At 47.1% G+C, this 19,257-nt stretch overlaps 2 protein-coding genes across 2 annotated transcripts; both read left to right on the forward strand.

Annotated features, from left to right (window-relative positions):
* Positions 1-4,973: 4,973 nt before the first annotated feature.
* On the forward strand, positions 4,974-5,647 carry LOC140403789 (ferritin, heavy subunit-like). Its single transcript, XM_072491954.1, has 2 exons — positions 4,974-5,096; positions 5,386-5,647. The coding sequence occupies exons 1-2, from the start codon at positions 5,010-5,012 to the stop codon at positions 5,530-5,532; spliced, it is 234 nt and encodes a 77-aa protein (XP_072348055.1). The 5' UTR covers positions 4,974-5,009; the 3' UTR covers positions 5,533-5,647.
* Positions 5,648-13,548: 7,901 nt separating this feature from the next.
* Positions 13,549-16,387, forward strand: LOC140404021 (ferritin heavy chain, oocyte isoform-like). The gene is made up of 4 exons (XM_072492361.1): positions 13,549-13,690; positions 14,647-14,793; positions 15,489-15,614; positions 16,155-16,387. The coding sequence occupies exons 1-4, from the start codon at positions 13,589-13,591 to the stop codon at positions 16,299-16,301; spliced, it is 522 nt and encodes a 173-aa protein (XP_072348462.1). The 5' UTR covers positions 13,549-13,588; the 3' UTR covers positions 16,302-16,387.
* Positions 16,388-19,257: the final 2,870 nt, after the last annotated feature.

Here is a 19,257-nt window from a genome sequence, read left to right on the forward strand (position 1 = left end):
CGTCCTTCCTATAATGCGGTGACCAGAACTGTACGCAATACTCCAAATGTGGCCGAACCAGAGTTCTGTACAGCTGCAACATGACCTCCTGACTCCGGAACTCAATCCCTCTACCAATAAAGGCCAACACTCCATAGGCCTTCTTCGCAACTTTCAGGGATCTATGTACATGGACACCTAGATCCCTCTGCTCATCCACACTTTCAAGAACTTTACCATTAGCCAAATATTCCGCATTCCTGTTATTCCTTCCAAAGTGAATCACCTCACACTTCTCTACATTAAACTCCATTTGCCACCTCTCAGCCCAGCTCTGCAGCTTATCTATATCCCTCTGTAACCTGCTACATCCTTCCACACTATCGACAACACCACCGACTTTAGTATCGTCTGCAAATTTACTCACCCACCCTTCTGCGCCTTCCTCTAGGTCATTGATAAAAATGACAAACAGCAACGGCCCCAGAACAGATCCTTGAGGTACTCCATTTGTGACTGTACTCCATTCTGAACATTTCCCATCAACCACCACCCTCTGTCTTCTTTCAGCTAGCCAATTTCTGATCCACATCTCTAAATCGCCCTCAATCCCCAGCCTCCGTATTTTCTGCAATAGCCTACTGTGGGGAACCTTATCAAACGCTTTGCTGAAATCCATATACACCACATCAACTGCTCTACCCTCATCTACCTGTTCAGTCACCTTCTCAAAGAACTCAATAAGGTTTGTGAGGCATGACCTACCCTTCACAAAGCCATGCTGACTATCCCTGATCATATTATTCCTATCTAGATGATTATAAATCTTGTCTCTTATAATCCCCTCCAAGACTTTACCCACTACAGACGTGAGGCTCACCGGTCTATAGTTGCCGGGGTTGTCTCTGCTCCCCTTTTTTGAACAAAGGGACCACATTTGCTGTCCTCCAGTCCTCTGGCACTATTCCTGTAGCCAATGATGACATAAAAATCAAAGCCAAAGGTCCAGCAATCTCTTCCCTGGCCTCCCAGAGAATCCTAGGATAAATCCCATCAGGTCCCGGGGACTTATCTATTTTCAGCCTGTCCAGAATTGCCAACACCTCTTCCCTACGTACCTCAATGCCATCTATTCTATTAGCCTGCGGCTCAGCATTCTCCTCCACAACATTATCTTTTTCCTGAGTGAATACTGACGAAAAATATTCATTTAGTATCTCGCCTATCTCTTCAGACTCCACACACAATTTCCCATCCCTGTCCTTGACTGGTCCTACTCTTTCCCTAGTCATTTGCTTATTCCTGACATACCTATAGAAAGCTTTTGGGTTTTCCTTGATCCTTCCTGCTTCTCATGTCCCCTCCTTGCTCGTCTTAGCTCTCTCTTTAGATCCTTCCTCGCTACCTTGTAACTATCCATCGCCCCAACTGAAACTTCACACCTCATCTTCACATAGGCCTCCTTCTTCCTCTTAACAAGAGATTCCACTTCCTTGGTAAACCACGGTTCCCTCACTTGACGCCTTCCTCCCTGCCTGACCGGTACATACTTATCAAGAACACGCAGTAGCTGATCCTTGAACAAGCCCCACTTATCCAGTGTGCCTACCAGTTGCAGCTTACTTCTCCACCTTATCCCCCCCAAGTCACGTCTAATGGCATCATAATTGCCCTTACCCCAGCTATAACTCTTGCCCTGCGGTGTATACTTATCCCTTTCCATCATTAACGTAAACGTCACCGAATTGTGGTCACTGTCCCCAAAGTGCGCCCCTACCTCCAAATCCAACACCTGGCCTGGTTCATTACCCAAAACCAAATCCAACGTGGCCTCGCCTCTTGTTGGCCTGTCAACATATTGTTTCAGGAAACCCTCCTGTGCACACTGTACAAAAAACGACCCATCTATTGTACTCTAACTATATCTTTTCCAGTCAATATTTGGAAAGTTAAAGCCTCCCATAATAACTACCCTGTTACTTTCGCTCTTATCCAGAATTATCTTCGCCATCCTTTCCTCTACATCCCTAGAACTATTAGGAGGCCTATAAAAAAAACTCCCAACAGGGTGACCTCTCCTTTCCTGTTTCTAACTTCAGCCCATACTACCTCGGAAGAAGAGTCCCCATCTAGCATCCTCTCCGCCACCGTAATACTGCTCTTGACTAGCAGTGCCACACCTCCCCCTCTTTTGCCTCCTTCTCTGAGCTTACTAAAACACCTAAACCCCGGAACCTGCAACATCCATTCCTGTCCCTGCTCTATCCATGTCTCCGAAATGGCCGCAACATCGAAGTCCCAGGTACCAACCCATGCTGCCAGTTCCCCTACCTTGTTTCGTATACTCCTGGCATTGAAGTAGACACACTTCAAACCACCTACCTGAACACTGGCCCCCTCCTCCGACGTCAAATCTGTGCTCCTGACCTCTATACACTCATTCTCCCTTACCCTAAAACTACAATCCAGGTTCCCATGCCCCTGCTGCATTAGTTTAAACCCCCCCAAAGAGCACTAACAAATCTCCCCCCCCCCCCCCCCCCGGATATTTGTGCCCCTCGGGTTCAGATGTAGACCATCCTGTCTGTAGAGGTCCCACCTTCCCCAGAAAGAGCCCCAGTTATCCAGAAATCTGAATCCCTCCCGCCTGCACCATCCCTGTAGCCACGTGTTTAAATGCTCTCTCTCCCTATTCCTCATCTCACTATCACGTGGCACGGGCAACAACACAGAGATAACAACTGTTTGTTCTAGTTCTGAGCTTCCATCCTAGCTCCCTGAAAGCCTGCCTGACATCCTTGTCCCCTTTCCTACCTATGTCGTTAGTGCCAATGTGGACCATGACTTGGGGCTGCTCCCCCTCCCCCCTAAGGACCCGGAAAACACGATCCGAGACATCACGTACCCTTGCACCTGGGAGGCGACATGCCAAACGTGAGTCTCTCACGCTCCCACAAAATCTCCTATCTGTGCCCCTGACTATAGAGTCCCCAATTACTAATGCTCTGCTCCTCTTCCCCCTTCCCTTCTGAGCAACAGGGACAGACTCCGTGCCAGAGGCCTGTACCCCATGGCTTACCCCTGGTAAGTCGTCCCCCCCACAAGTATCCAAAGCGGTATACTTGTTTCTCAGGGGAATGACCGCAGGGGATCCCTGCACTGACTGCTTTTTCCCAGTCCCTCTTACAGTTACCCATCTATCTCCAATCTTTGGTGTAACTAATTCCCTGAAGCTGCTATCTATGACCCCTTCTGCCTCCCGAATGATCCGAAGTTCTTCCGACTCCAGCTCCAGTTCCCTAACTCGGTCTTGGAGGAGTTGGAGATGGCAGCACTTCCTGCAGGTAAAATCAGCAGGGACACTAACTGCATCCCTCACCTCAAACATCCTGCAGGAGGAACATTGCACTCCCTTCCCTGCCATTCCTCTAACTTTCTACCAAGATCTGGCTAACAACTAAATTACATTTTTTATAAAAAATAATAATAATATAATAAAATAATAAAATATGGTACTTCCCTCAGACCAATGGGTTTTATTATTAGGTTAGAGGAGGAGGAGGGCGGGTGGGAGACACTACACGTGTAGTGTCTTGGGTTTCCTCTCCACCAGAATTTATTGGTGAGGGTCTTCCCAGACGTCCGCGGGTTGACTTCCTGTTCCCGCCTAAAACACTAATTTAAAAAAAAAAAAAAAAAATTCTCAGCTCCTGCTGAAATTGACTAACCAGCCAGCTCCACTCCCGCCGAAATCAACTGGCCTGCCCCTGCAAAGACAAGTGCTTTTAAAGGACAGACTTGCCTCCCAGCAGCCACTTCCGCACTGCTCCCGCTGAAACTGACTCACCAGCTGATTCTCCCGCCGAAATCGACTCTAAATCGACATTGTGCACTGAGGAGCAATTAAATGTAATTGGCTGGCTGATGTACTGAATTTGAAGGATTTTCTATTTTCCATCATTAGTGTGAGAAAGGACCTAACTCATTGGGGTCAACAAACTTCAATCCAAACAGCATTATTACTTGCACAGTGGTTACCACTGCTGCCTCATTGGCAGGAACCCTCTGGTGACCCACTGTGTGGGTTTACTCCGGGTCAGGTTTCCTCCCACCATCCACAGGGATGGGTTTCAACATACTGAGGAAAAGCATTGACAACGCAATTTAGTTTTCAATAAAAAACAAAACTCTGGTCCCCTAATTGGAGGTCCAGGAAGGGTGGGGTGAATCTGATAGCTGGGGGTCTGACCTGCCTCTTTTCCACTGTCTCTACCTGCAGTCCTCTTACTTTGACCGGGATGACGTTGCCCTGCGTCACTTTGCTGAGTTCTTCAAGGAGCAGTCACATGAGGAACGGGAACACGCTGAGAAACTAATGGAATTCCAGAATAAACGTGGAGGCCGCATCATCCTGGAGGATGTCAAGGTTGGAATGTAACAGTCTTCTGTGGTGATGCAATTTAAGTGTCTTTTTTTTTTTTTAAACTTCCAAATCTTGCTAGTCCACCCTCTAGAATGTGAGCAGCAGTAAAATTGAGTGTGTGACGATAGATAAAAGATGATTTCACCTTTGACGCACTTGAACGAGTGAATACTGAGGATCAATAAATGGTTGGTTGAACCAATACTTTTTGGAGCCATTGTGGGGCTAAACTAGGAATAGTGTGGAAAATGTGGGCTCTCGCTATGACTCATTGATTAAAGTCAGGACTTCACAAGACATTGACTTAGCAGGAATGGAGTTTCTTTAGCTCTGCCAAGCCAATGGACTGATCTACTGCCAGCAATGGAAACATAGACAATAAAGGCAGGAGGAGGCATTCGGCCTTCGATCCTGCTCTGCCATTCATTACCATCGTGGCTGATCATCCTGCCTTTTTTACTTTACCCCCGAGAGCTAATGGTCTCCAATGTTACCTTCCATGATTTAAACGCACATTACACATTCTTAGTGCAGCACAAAAAAGACCTTTCTCTCTTTCCCCTTTCAGAAACCAGAGCAGGATGAGTGGAGCAACGGTCTGGAGGCAATGCAGAGAGCTCTGCAGATGGAGAAGAATGTGAACCAGAGTCTGCTGGATCTGCACAAACTCTCCTCTGGGAACACTGACCCTCATGTGAGTTGCATTTTGTTTCCTTATCCAGTGATGTTGGAATCTGGTCATTTGCAGAATTATTTTAGGTTTCCCATTGCTGGGTTTGACTAAATTCCATCCTGAGGCATTAATTTTTCACTCCCCAGGAGAATGGGTGAATTGCCACTTTTGTGGGTAGTTCTGGCTAAATCTGCCCACAACACCCACGTGCATCAGATTTACCATCTTGAGAGGGGAGAGGGTATGAGAGGAGGAGAAGTTTCATCTGGGGAAGATCCACACTAATTTCTCTTCTGTTCTCCTGTTTCAGCTTTGTGACTTCCTGGAGTCTCACTACTTGGATGAACAAGTGAAGATGATCAAGAAACTCGGAGATTACATCACCAACCTGAAGAGACTGGGAGCCCCTGAGAATGGCATGGGAGAGTACCTGTTTGACAAGCTCACCCTGGATTGACTGACTTTAATCCTTTTGCAGTGAAGAGTGATCCAACTTGTGTGTGTAGTTTCTTTTTTGTGTTAAATTTCTGTTCTGCCATGTTGCTGCATTTGAAAATAAATGTCACTGACCAGATTGTTTCCCTGTGTAATTCTGTAGCTCACATGATTGGTTCACAAAGATTTCTAGCTGTCTAACAGGGCTAATCAAACTTTATTATTTATCCCCAAGAGGGGCTGGAATGGAGAGGGGGTAGAGGATCTGAAACAGCTGTACAAGGAGCAGTTTAGACAACATCTGGACTGTCCAGTTTGGGGAAAGTAGCTCTGCCTGTTAATCACTGGGGTGGGAGGTGTGCACAGTTGATCAAGTCCTGCACCCCCCCCCCTATTCTAACAGTCACAGTTTAAATGTTCAGTTCTGACACTAAAATATAATCTTGACTTTTGGCACAAGCAGGCTTACATTAACACTGCAATGAAGTTGCTGTGATAATTGTCATGATATTCAAACATACACATCATGATAGACACACCAACAGACAAATCAGAACACACAACACCACAACCAATGACAGAAAGATATAAAAGCACAGACACGACCCCCGGTGGTCAGTAATAGCTGCAGACCAGGACACATCTGCCACCAAACATACTCAGGGAGACAGCACGTGCAGAGTATCCAGAACGAACTGTATTAATAGAGTTGTACCACATACAACTGTGTTGGCTCATATGTGCACCAGAGCACCCAACACCACATGGTACAGGAGTGGATCGATACCTGCCGGCATACCTCAGTGTACACAGACAACCAGCAGTGCCCAGGCAAAATGATAGAGCTCCCGGTTCCGCAGCCGCTCCAGTGCCACGGCGACCTCCGCGAAAACTGGCGGCGATTCCGGCAAATGTTCAAATTGTTCCTGGTGGCAGCTGAACTCCAAGACCTGGATGATAGCGAAAAAATTGAATTTCTCCTCACCATCGCCGGTGCAAGGGCAAGAGAAATATTCGCAAGGTTCAGGTTCTTCAGGAGGCAGCAAAGGTACGATTACCAGGCAGTCCTGGACAAATTCTCCAAGTACTGTGAAGAAAACGCAATCCAATCGGCAAATAAAGGTAAGAAAAGCTGCAGTACTCACCTCGTGGCTGGGATCCCGGAGCCCGAATTCCCAGAGGCCGAAATCCCGGGCCTGAGAGAGGGCTGGGTCGAGGTCGGCGGCCATCTTGCTAAAGGTATCACGCTAGCACAGTTGTGCGAGCAGTGCGCAGAACCGGAAGTATCGTTTGCGCAGGCGCGAGATGCTGCGCATGCGCAGTCAAGAAAACGGCCATCGGTAAAGGAACAGCGAGCTGAGCATGCGCAGTCGCTTCCTACGTGCTACATACCGAGCGTCAGGATGTTAGAGGCCCCAGACTGCACCAATTTAAAGGGGAAACATCCCAAATCCAATTTAAAAGGGAAACGTCCCAAATCAAAAAAACAAAAATCTGTTAAAGCTGTAAAACAACCTTCCCTCACCTGGAATGACAGCACAGTGCCGCAAATTGACCCAGGAGATGAATTTGACCTCCGAAGAACCCTCCGACAAGCAGTTACCTACGCACAAGCCGATGATTCCGACCTCGAATACTTCGATGACGATCTTTACAGTGTTTCCGGACCTCGCGAGCCCAATGATAGCTCCGTGGTCCTATACGACTATGACTCGGACGAACCTTTCGTGTTGCACATTGGCGGCCCCCACATTGAATCCGACGCAGATGCGGATTCATTTTTCGGATTTGAGGATCTTCAATCCAGCAGATATGACGTTCCAACTTATCAGTACCGGATGATGCTGCAGCCTGACATTAACAGACAGGGAGCGGTGCAAGCACACGGAGAGCGCCCTGCTGCCACACAGAGCGTGGTCCACGTCCCGCTCAACGTTCCCGACTCTATGAAAGAAGACATGCAAGACTCCAGAGTGCAGTCCTTGCACGGACAAGAAGTGACTCCAGTGTCACAAGCCTCCACAGAGAGCTCGTGGACAGCCTCCACGATAGAAGCAACGCAAGACTCCAGAGCGCAGTCCTTGCACGAACAAGAAGTGACTCCAGTGTCACAAGCCTCCACAGAGAGCTCGTGGACAGCCTCCACGATAGAAGCAACGCAAGACTCCAATGTGCAGTCCTTGCAGGAACAAGACCATGAGGGTCTAGCAACCTCTCCTGACCAACCAGTGGTAGATGATGCAAGTCTGCCATGCTCACGTGAACAGCAAGAAGGCTATAACAGCCTACCATGCTCCACTACACAGCAGCATGACCATGAAGGTCTCTCATGCTACAATGAAGGGCACAGCGCTGATGACTGTTCAAGCCCAACTGAAGACAAGCCAAAGGAATCGCCTCATCCAAGCCCGAAGAAAAAAGGTTTATGCGCTGACCTTCAGGATCATTATAGCCGAACAGAGATTAATAATGCTGCACGGCCACAGAAGGATGCTGAGGATTTGCTAAAGAAATTTATTGAATGTTTAACTTGCAAGGAGCAGACTGAGAATTGCCAGTGTTTTAGTACGGATCGAAAAAATGGACAAGACATTGATCCTCAGGTAATGGAAATAACACAACCTGAATCATATCTACAGCAGGGACAAATGTCTCCCTTCAACACAACGCCGCAAAATCCCAACTTCGGAGACCAGCAGTTAGTCAGTAATGACTCTTCAAACCTTGAGGGGAACATTAATTGCATTGAACCTATACACACTCCACTGATAAATGAGCAGAACATTGGAGCAAGAATCCTGAGGACACCGACATCGAGTAGCCAGATAACGAATTTAAAACCCACAGCAGTTTCAAGTGAACCAAGTGTGCTTTCCACTAATGGTGAAGATGCAGATAAGGTCGACCCGATTATCCATTGTACCACACTAACCCCAGTGATTAAGCAGTTATGTATGGGGAGTATAATGTGGGCAATTGAGAACAGTAAAAGAGAGACTGTGACCATGCCAGTCCCAGCAAAATCAGACCCAGAGACCATGAAGGCATGTACATTAGACAAAGATACATATGAGGTACCTGAGAAGAAAAGTGAAACGGAATGTTCTTTGGAAAATAGTACAATGTCGATAGAAACATTGGATCCTATATTCGAGACCATACATATGGGAGAATTTGGGGGTAATAAACAAGGTTCTGCAATGTCTGGGGGAAGATTTAAAATTCCAAAGAAGAAAAGCCCAAATGAAGGACAACGGCAAGACAATGACAGTCCACCGACATGGTGTGCACCACCAGATGAAAACTCTGACAATTTATCCAACCCTAGTGAACAGCAAGCTGCTAATGAGGATCTATCCACGGGATGTGAGACGAGTGACGACAGCATCCCACTTCCCATGCAAAAGGTGCAAGGTGACAGACCTCGCCTAGTGCGTACCGAGGCACTCGACGATCACGGTGGGACCACTGACGACTGCGGTGGCGGCGCACCGCTTCCACCCTCGATGGCTCGAGCCTCTCCACTGGTTGGTGCATTCCTGCATGTTCCGACTCCAGAAGTGCAGCTTCAGGGAATCTCGGCTGCCTCCAGTGAACCTGTTGGGACTCCGGACGGGGGGCATCGACGGAAGGCAGACCGGACTCCAGATGGGGAGCAGCCAAGCGCCGACTCTGATTTGCGCACGCCAGACCTTGCTCCGGACGGGCGGTGTCGCGGCCTCGGTGATGGCACGCTCAGGGTGACGGCGGATGCCACGGCGACAGGGAATGGATCGCGTGGCAGTCCCACTGGGTCGGCAGTGGCAACCAGCACCGGCGGTCCAAGATGGACACACCAATTCGCGCCATCGCCAGACGTTGATGCGAGCAACAATTCTCTCTCCAAGGCGACATGCTTCGACGTTTCTCTGCGGAGTCGCCCTTCCGGCACAGCAGGTGGCCGGAACCAGCGTGCACGGTCTCGGCCAACTTCCACATCTGGCACAGTCATCGCCTTGCATGATATTAGTGATGGTGCTACTTCGATGGCAATGACCCATCGGCTACAAGATGCCGTCCACCACAAACATAAAAAGAAAACAGACTCCACCTTGTTCCTGGCATGCAGGGCGGATGGATTGGTGCGTAGGCGCAATCAGCGAGCTTTGCGTCGCCTTCCACGCTCGCAACTGAACCGTACGCACACGCCGGATCCTCCACTGGTTCCCAAGGATGACTTCGTGGAGATGCCACGGATCATGCCCCTTCCATCGCCACCAGAACCAAACCACAGCCAAGGCACCACTAACAAAGATGTTGAATGTTATAATTGCACGAATGAAAAAACCAAGCACTGCACGAAGAACAACAAATGGTAAAGTAGAGACTTCGGCAACAGCATCACCTCCAACAGTCCAAGGTGAACCAGTGTGACCCCAAATCTCCACAGCTGAACCGGCTTGAGGACCAGCCCATTCTTGAGGCGGTCACCCATTAGACTGGACTTATAACGCTGTTCATACGTTCAAAAAGTCAAATACTTCTGTATTATAACCTGTTGTTGTTTATTGTTCCAGATATCGTCTGACCAGACCAATGTTCACGTTTTTTTCTCTCTCGTATCCAAGTTTTGTTATGGTACAACCTTGTTAGTGTGACGCACCCGACATCGCCCCATGTAAATAGTTACGTCATATACACACGCTGTACACAACACACACACACACTCTTAGATGCACTCACGACACACTTATATTTATAACCACGTAGGCACATATCTTTGTAAAAAGGGGGGATGTCATGATATTCAAACATACACATCATGATAGACACACCAACAGACAAATCAGAACACACAACACCACAACCAATGACAGAAAGATATAAAAGCACAGACACGACCCCCGGTGGTCAGTATTAGCTGCAGAGCAGGACCAGGACACATCTGCCACCAAACATACTCAGGGAGACAGCACGTGCAGAGTATCCAGAACGAACTGTATTATAAGAGTTAAAATAAAATAGAGTTGTACCACATACAACTGTGTTGGCTCATCTGTGCACCAGAGCACCCAACACCACAATAATTGCCGCACTCAGCCCCTGTTCGGGTGTACTGAGAGAATTCGGAATGTCCAATTCACTTCGCAAGTACATTTTTTGGAATGCGTGGGATGAAACCGGAATACCCACAGGAAACCCACGCAGACGCGGAGAGAATGTGCAGACTTCACCCACAGTGACTGAAGCTGGGAATCGATCCCTGGTGTCGGTGAAGCAACAGTGCTAACCACTGTACAACAGTCCCGTCCATGTTGCCAAGTGTTTACCTTCACTACGGTTATCTTTCTGGTTAAAAAGCTGTTTTTCCAGGAATAGCGGTCAGTCTTGCATTGATCTTTAAGAGTCAGTGGGTGGGGTTGACCGAAGGCCCGCTGTGTTTTTTTTGGTTTTTGTGTGTTGGGGAGGGGGGGCGGAAGGTGGCCCCGGTATTTTTCTACCGGTCCCGCTGTTGTCAATTGGATTACCCGCTGACTTCTCTCCTCGTCGCCGGGACGCCCGGGGGCCGGCGTGGGACCGGAATTTCCTGCTGGTGTCTGTTAAAACACAAATTCTCCCAGACTGCTCTTAGTCCTTGAAAATTGAACCGTTTTCTGTGATTAAAATGTCCACGGCAGCTATTTACACCCAGTCTGGCCCTACATGTGACACCAGACCCACAGCAATGTGGTTGACCCATAAATGCTCCTCCGAAATGGCCGAGAAAGCCACGGGCAACAAGTATTGGCCTTGCAAGCAGCAACCACGGCCCACAAATTAATAAGCCAAGAAAAAAGATTCGGAAGTTTTGAGACAAGGGGGAAATCATTGGTGTCTACAGCCCTTAGAACCACTTCACGGCTTTGCCAGAGACCTGCCACTTTTGCAGCCTGGTGCAGACCGTGGAGCACGTTTATGTTGTCTGTCCCAGGCTGCACTCCCTTTTTGGTTTCTTGACAGTGTTGTTGTTGAGGATTTCTTTGCACTTCAGCCCCACCCTCCTGATCTACGGATATCCGGTGCGGAGGGGGCCGGGAAGGCGGAGGACATCCTTGTGAACCTGCTAGCACAGGGCTAAATCGCTGGCTTTGAAAGCAGACCAATGCAGGCCAGCAGCACGGTTCAATTCCCGTACCAGCCTCCCCGAACAGGTGCCGGAATGTGGCGACTAGGGGCTTTTCACAGTAACTTCATTTGAAGCCAACTTGTGACAATAAGCGATTTTCATTTCATTTCTTGGGCCTGGCCAAACTTGCCATTTATAGGTCCAGGCAACGGGCGACCGAGGGGGTCGTCCAGCCTGACTGTCAGCCCATCTTCCGTGGCCTCATTCGCGGCCGGGTGTCCCTGGAGCGGGAGCATGCGGTGTCCACGGGCACACTCGAGGCGTTACGTGCTCGGTGGGCACCGCAGGGGTTGGATTGCCTTATCCACCCCGATTCTCACACTTTAATTTGACGGGTGTTTGATAAGTTTTTGTTTCCTTTCTCGTTCTCTTTGGGCTGTGCTCCACCCGTTGTTTTGGGGCACTCCCCTCGTTTGTTTTATCCATCAGTTACTTTATGTTCTTTTGCTTGGTTGTCACACCCAGCGTCACGCCAGTGTCAGTGGCGGATGCTGGCTTAACTCCTGTACGTGTAGATAAACGTACAGGTCATCAATTCACCAACAAAACACCACAAAAAAGACAAAACACAGAAACAAAAATATTCTTTATCTGTTAAATTAGAGTAGTAAGACCATATAAAAGGTCTACAGTTCTTAGATTTGGGGATAAAGCTCCACATCCCATTTAACAGTGACTGAGCAATAGCTTTCTGTTTGATATTCGCCACAAATCCATTTCGCATTGCCCCAATTTGTCAGCTGGTTTGTGTATTCTCTGTGGCTTGTCTGGGGCAGGTCAGCCTCGTCCAATCTGTTCTGCTCAACGCTGTCCACGCACAGAAATTCCTCAAAAACCAGTGGACGGAAGACGAGTCTTTGGAGCTCTATTCCTGAAAAAGTGGGGAAACACAATCTTTGAATATTTTTACGGCAGAGGTAGATAGATTCTTGGTAAGCGGGGGTGGGAACAGGGGGATCAAAGGTTATCGGGGGGAGGTTTGATGTCTTTATCAGATCAGTCAAGACCTTATTAAATGGTGGTGCTGGTTCGAGGGGCCGAATGGTCCACTCTACCTCCTTGTCCAGAAGTTTGCGTGACGGCTACAAAAACAAATGTAATTTTATTCTTCATCTAATGGGGGCTGGAATAGAGAGAGGTAGAGGTTCTGAAACAGCCGTGTAAAGAGCAGCTTAGACCACATCAGGAACAGTGTTGAGTTTGGAGAAATTGGCTTTGGTGGAGATCCAGAAAAGATTCACCGGGACGGAATCATCGCTAAAAGGGTTAAATGGTGAAGACCGTTTGCATCGACTGGTCTTTCAATCACAGAGTCTAGAATTAGGGGACGTGTTGAAGATGATTATTGGATTTGATAGGGTGGATAGAGCAAAACCAGAGAGAATCAGAGAATCTCCACATGGCAGAAGGAGGCCTTCCCCAGGTGGGAAGAGAGGCGCAGCCTTTACGTCAGAACCAGCTTGTTCAGGAGTGAAGCTCGGAAGCATTTATTCAACAAAGAATTACGGAAATCTGGAACTCTGTCACCCAAAATGTCAGAGGTCTTTTTAACATTTCAACGCTGAGGTTGTTAGATTTTTGTTGTGTGTGGGGCAAATGGGACTGAGACGTGTTTACAGAGTTAGAATTCAATCCAGTCACAATATGAATGGTGGAAAATGTTTGAAGGGTTGAATGGCCCAATCACAGAGTAACCATCCTGATCTTTCCTGTATTCCACAGACCTGATTGGCTCTGAGTATCACACCCAACCCCCTCTCATTGATTAATTGGTGCCTCGATTCATGGCAGATTCCTGATTGGCTATCAGGGATTGTCAATCATCATTGGTGATGTCATTCCCTGTTTGAATGCAGGATGTCCCAGTTGTATAAATACAAGAGCTTGTGAGGACTGAGGTCATGTTGTTGCTGTTTGACCCTTAACCAGTAAGATGGCTTCCCAAGTGCGTCAGAACTACCACAAGGACTGTGAGGATGCTGTTAACAAGCAGATCAACCTGGAGCTCTATTCCTCCTATGTTTACCTCTCCATGGTGAGTTTTACATTTTTGGGAGTCCTATTTTCAATTTAAGACTGTGGCTTTGTTGCTTTCTGAGCAGGTAGAGTTTCTCTAGGTTAATGAGTTGGCTTTAGATATATTCCCTCCCCAGACTGAATAGATTGAACACTCCAGGCTGGTGTTTGTCCCAATTTTAGAATTGCTGTTTTGAGTTTGGATCTATAATTAACTCCAGGATTCTGTTTAATTTCTGGTAGAATGCTTAGTTTGAAGGTACCCTGGGCAGCACGGTGGCATTGTGGATAGCACAATTGCTTTACAGCTCCAGGGACCCAGGTTCGATTCCGGCTTGGGTCACTGTCTGTGTGGAGTCTGCACGTTCTCCCCGGGTCTGCGTGGGTTTCCTCTGGCTGCTCCAGTTTCCTCCCACAGTCCAAAGATGTGCAGGTTAGGTGGATTGGCCATGATAAATTGCCCTTAGTGTTGGGTGGGGTTACTGGGTTATGGGGTTAGGGGGGAGGTGTTGCCCTTGGGTTGGGTGCTTTTTCCAAGAGCTGGTGCAGACTTGATGGGCTGAATGACCTCCTTGTGCACTGAGGAGCAATTAAATGTAATTGGCTGGCTGATGTACTGAATTTGAAGGATTTTCTATTTTCCATCAGTGTGAGAAAGGATGCAATTCATTGTGGTCAACAAACTTCAATCCAAACAGCATTATTACTTGCACAGTGGTTACCACTGCTGCCTCATTGGCAGGAACCCTCTGATGACCCACTGTGTGGGTTTACTCCGGGTCAGGTTTCCTCCCACCATCCACAGGGATGGGTTTCAACATACTGAGGAAAACATTGATAAAGCAATTTTTGTTTTCAATAAAAACCAAAACTCTGGACCCCTAATTGGAGACCAGTATTGAGGTCCAGGAAGGGTGAGGTGAATCTGATAGCTGGGGGTCTGACCTGCCTCTTTTCCACTGTCTCTACCTGCAGTCCTCTTACTTTGACCGGGATGACGTTGCCCTGCGTCACTTTGCTGAGTTCTTCAAGGAGCAGTCACATGAGGAACGGGAACAAGCTGAGAAACTGATGGAATTCCAGAATAAACGTGGAGGCCGCATCATCCTGGAGGATGTCAAGGTTGGATTTGGAATGTGATCTGTGGATTGGCATGGAAATAATTTAAATTAGTTAGTCTGCTTCAGATGGAACATTGCGAGTATCGGTAAGCTGGTGGGTGTCTAGGATTAGATGACATTGTAAACCAGCTTGCAAATATATGGTGGCTTCATCTGTGGGGAGTATATTTGTGTGAGATATGTATTCCCCACCTTCATACTGATCAGATAACTGGTGGTTGACACTGCTGCCTCCCAGCGTCAGGAACCCAGGTTCAATTCCGGCCTTGGGTGACTGTGCGGAGTTTGCACTTCCTGTGTTTGGTTGTTCCAGTTTCTTGCAGTCCAAAGATGTGCAGGTGGGGTTACAGAGTTAGTCTGGGGGAGTGGGCCTAGGTTAGGTGCTCTTTCAGTGGGTCAGTGCAGACCTGATGAGTCACAAGCTAGCCCCTGCCTGGGCCTTCTTTCAGTGAGCAGATTGGCTAAATCCGAAGTAACCTTCATTACTATAAGTGGCTTTGCCTTGTGGTCCTGCTAAATTTGGGATAGTACTGTGAATGCTGGTATTCTTAACTAAAACAAGTGTGGAAAAACTCTAGTCTGGCAGCATCTGTGGAGAGGTCATATGGACTTTATTCTCTCTCTTACTTATTGAACCACCGACAAATGCAATGTTGAATAACTGTTTTCCATTCCTTCACCTCCCAAACCCCCCAGAAACCAGAGCAGAATGAGTGGAGCAATGGTCTGGAGGCAATGCAGAGAGCTCTGCAGATGGAGAAGAATGTGAACCAGAGTCTGCTGGATCTGCACAAACTCTCCTCTGGGAACACCGACCCTCATGTGAGTTACTGTCTCTGTTTTGACTGCAACTGTCCCAGTGCAGAATTGTAATTTTGAAAGAGGCTGCACCAATAATAGCAGACCAAATTCCAGTTAAATTGAAAGATGAGTATTGACAGGGTCAGAACAGAATAATTTTTTATTTTTCCCCCATCCACCATGATAGCAACTTTTGCTCCCGACAGCAAGTTGTTCGCTAGGTTATATGTGTAACAAGAGCGATTGCATCTAGTATATCAGCACTAGATGGTGTCAGAGTGATCATATAAAAGGCTGCATCTCTAGGCATGCTGATGGAGAAGGATAGTGAGGTTGGATTTTGTGTAGTTTACATATTGGATTATTTATCACAGATTCAGGACATGTTAAGAAGTGTGAACCTACTAAAGTTAGTGTAAAATAAATTTGTGTTAAATGTATAATTTTTAGGATCTTTGTCAACACTACTGGAGGACAAGACATATAACATGTACAAATCTAAATGGGAGGTATAGATCAAAATCTGTTCTCCTATGAGCCAATTTTGTTTCCTTGTTTCAGCTTTGTGACTTCCTGGAGACTCACTACTTGGATGAACAAGTGAAGATGATCAAGAAGCTCGGAGATCACATCACCAACCTGAAGAGACTGGGAGCCCCTGAGAATGGCACAGGAGAGTACCTGTTTGACAAGCTCACCCTAGACTAACATTTGCACCCACTTTTTTCACTATTCAAATGAATACTTTGCCAATGAGGGAACATGCACATCTAATTAAAGTATTTATCATGCAACTGATTTGTCTGTATGATTTGGTAGGTGACTTATTCAGATCATGAAAGATCTAGACATTCTCTGCCAGTGGAGCTTCAATGCCTGTCCATGGTCTTTACTTACACCCTAATCCTCACTAAGGGGGATTTGCAGGACATGAGGTTTGTTTGTCATTTTTTGCATCTGATGACTTATTTTATAAATTCAGAACTAATTTCTTCGTCATACCCTCTCTTCAGTCTACAGGGCCTCGTTAGACCATGAGGAACACATTTCCCACAGTCTTTAATTCTGTGCTAATCTGTGACCTGCATACACAATACAGCATTGACCACCTTTAACCTGCCTCCAGGCACAGCTTGTGTATGGTCCACTTATATATGCACCTTATTTTTAAACTGGTCCACTTACCTATGCACCTTATTTTAAAAATGGCATAACTTAGCAATGTGCAAGTCATGCCTATTGTGCCTGCATGATGGGGCAGGCAGGGGAAAGTAAGATATTTGATATTTAAAAATGAGTCGATAAACTTTTCCCCACAATGGACTTTGGCAAAAGAACAAGCAAATTAAACTTGGGATAGTTAACAGCTCTTTTTTTTGATTGGGATAAAACTCCACCTTACACTTTACAGTGATGGATCTAGTGTTCTGTATTGGAGTTTCCCTCTAGGGGAGCTGGTGTTGGTATTGCGACTTGACTTGACTAGATAATGGGATTAAGGAGACCAGCCAGCTGTCTTTCATGTGTCGGTTCAGGCTCGATGGGCCAAAGGGCCTCTTCTACACTGTGAGATCCTTAACTGACCTGGACTCCAGACCACTGCCATGTGGTTGACCGATAACTGCTCCAGCAAGCCAACTCAGTGGGCAATTTGGGATGGGCAACATTACAGTTTTCCATTTCCTCCAACTTGGTTAGTTTGCGGATTCATTGCAGACTTTCCGGTGCATTCTGACTTTGAATTCTCCGAGAGATGGGGTCTGGTTGTGTTTGACATTAACAAGCTGGCGTTTCCATTAGTAAACGCCAATGTTGTGACAGATTCAGTTTGAGGAAAGTTAAAGAAACCAAAATCAATCACCTGACTGACCGGGGGGGACGGAATGATTTGGTACACAGGTGAGGAATTGGTTAGGTGGTAGGAAACAAAATTAGGGATAGGTATATTTGGGATAGGGCGGCATGGTAGCACAGTGGTTAGCACTGTTGCTTCACTGCGCCAGGGTCCCAGGTTCGATTCCCGGTTTGGCTCGCTGTGCAGAGTCTGCATGTTCTCCCAGTGTCTGAGTGGGTTTCCTCCCACAAGCCCGAAAGACGTGCTTGTTAGGTGAATTGGACAGTCTGAATTCTCCCTCAGTGTACCCGAACAGGCGCCGGAATGTGGCGACTAGGGGATGTTCACAGTAACTTCATTGCAGTGTAAGCCTACTTGTGACACTAATAAAGATTATTATTATTATCTGGAGTGTTGGGTTCAGTTCTGATACATTGGCCTTGGAAACAATGCAGCACAGATTCACCAGAATGATACCAGTGCCAAAGGGGTTTGATTATGTTGGCAGTTTTCACAAGCTAATCTTGTAGTCCCTCACATAGAGAAGACTAAGGGATGATGATAATTGAAACGTTGAAGGTGATTAATGGGTTAGATAAGGAGAAATTATTATCTCTTGGTTCATCCAGGACAGGGGCAACAAAATCTTTGGTTTGGAGCTAAACTATTCAGGGGTAATGTCAGGAAGCACTTCCTCATACAGATGATAATGAACATCTGGAAGTCACACCTATCCACCAGAAACTGAGGGGCACTTGGACAAATCTGAAATGGTTAGATCTTTGTCAGGTAAGGTTGTAGAAGGCTATGGAAGCAGAGATAGCGAGTTAAGATACAGGTCAGCCGAAATCTGATTGAATGGTGGAACAGAGTTCCTTAGGGTAGTGTCTGAGGCCCAATCATCTTCAGCTACTTCATCAATGACCTTCCAACATCATTTGGGGATGTTTGTTGGTAATTCGCCACACAAGTGCCAGGCAATAACCATCTCCAATAAGAGAGAATCAAACAATCGCCCATGACTTTCAATGGCATTACCATCGTTGAATCCCCCACTATCAACATCCTGGGGTGTCATCCATTGACCCCAAACTGAACTGGACCAGCCATATTAATACTGTGGCTGCAAGAGCAAGTCAGAGGTTAGGAATCCTGCCGCAACCAATTCTCCTCCTGACTCCCAAACCGTCTCCATCACCTACAAGGCACAAGTCAGAAATGTGATGGAATACTCCCCTCTTTCCTGGATGAGTACAGTCCCAACAACACTCAAGAAATCATCCGGACAAAGCAGCCCACTTGATCTGCACCCTTTCCACAAACATTCACTCCCTCCACCACCGGCACACAGTATCAGCCGTGTGTACCAGCTTCAAGATGCACTGCAGCACCGCACCAAGTTTCCTTAGGCAGCACCTTCCAAACCCACGACCACCGCCATCTAGAAGGAAAAGGGCAGCAGATACCTGGGAACCCCACCACCTGGCGCTCCCCTTCCAAGTCATTCACCACCCTGACTTAGAAATATATCACCGTTCTTTCATTGTCACCGAGTCAAAATCCTAGAACTCCCTCCCTAACAGCACTGTGGGTGTACCGACACTACAGGGACTAGTGGTTCAAGAAGGCAGCTTACCACCGCCTTCCCAAGGTCAATTAGAGATGGGGCAACAAATGCTAGCCTTGCCAGCAAAGCCCACATCCTATAAACATTTAATTATAAAACAAATACTTGAGGCACTTTAATGGTCTCCTCCTCCACTTATGCTCCAATCACAGAACAATCATCTGAATCTCCATTCCAGAGCTCTGATTGGTTCTGGGTATCAC

This window comes from Scyliorhinus torazame, chromosome 29 (genome assembly GCF_047496885.1).
Source record: "Scyliorhinus torazame isolate Kashiwa2021f chromosome 29, sScyTor2.1, whole genome shotgun sequence".
NCBI classification, from domain to species: Eukaryota; Metazoa; Chordata; class Chondrichthyes; order Carcharhiniformes; family Scyliorhinidae; genus Scyliorhinus; species Scyliorhinus torazame.

Excerpts from the sequence above, each read along its gene's own strand:
- LOC140404021 (XM_072492361.1), top strand. The coding sequence starts at position 13,589 with ATGGCTTCCCAAGTGCGTCAGAACTACCACAAGGACTGTGAGGATGCT. Across the intron at positions 14,794-15,488 it reads TCATCCTGGAGGATGTCAAG|AAACCAGAGCAGAATGAGTG; the intron begins GTTGGATTTGGA and ends CAAACCCCCCAG. Across the intron at positions 15,615-16,154 it reads CTGGGAACACCGACCCTCAT|CTTTGTGACTTCCTGGAGAC; the intron begins GTGAGTTACTGT and ends TCCTTGTTTCAG.
- LOC140403789 (XM_072491954.1), top strand. The coding sequence starts at position 5,010 with ATGCAGAGAGCTCTGCAGATGGAGAAGAATGTGAACCAGAGTCTGCTG. Across the intron at positions 5,097-5,385 it reads CTGGGAACACTGACCCTCAT|CTTTGTGACTTCCTGGAGTC; the intron begins GTGAGTTGCATT and ends CTCCTGTTTCAG.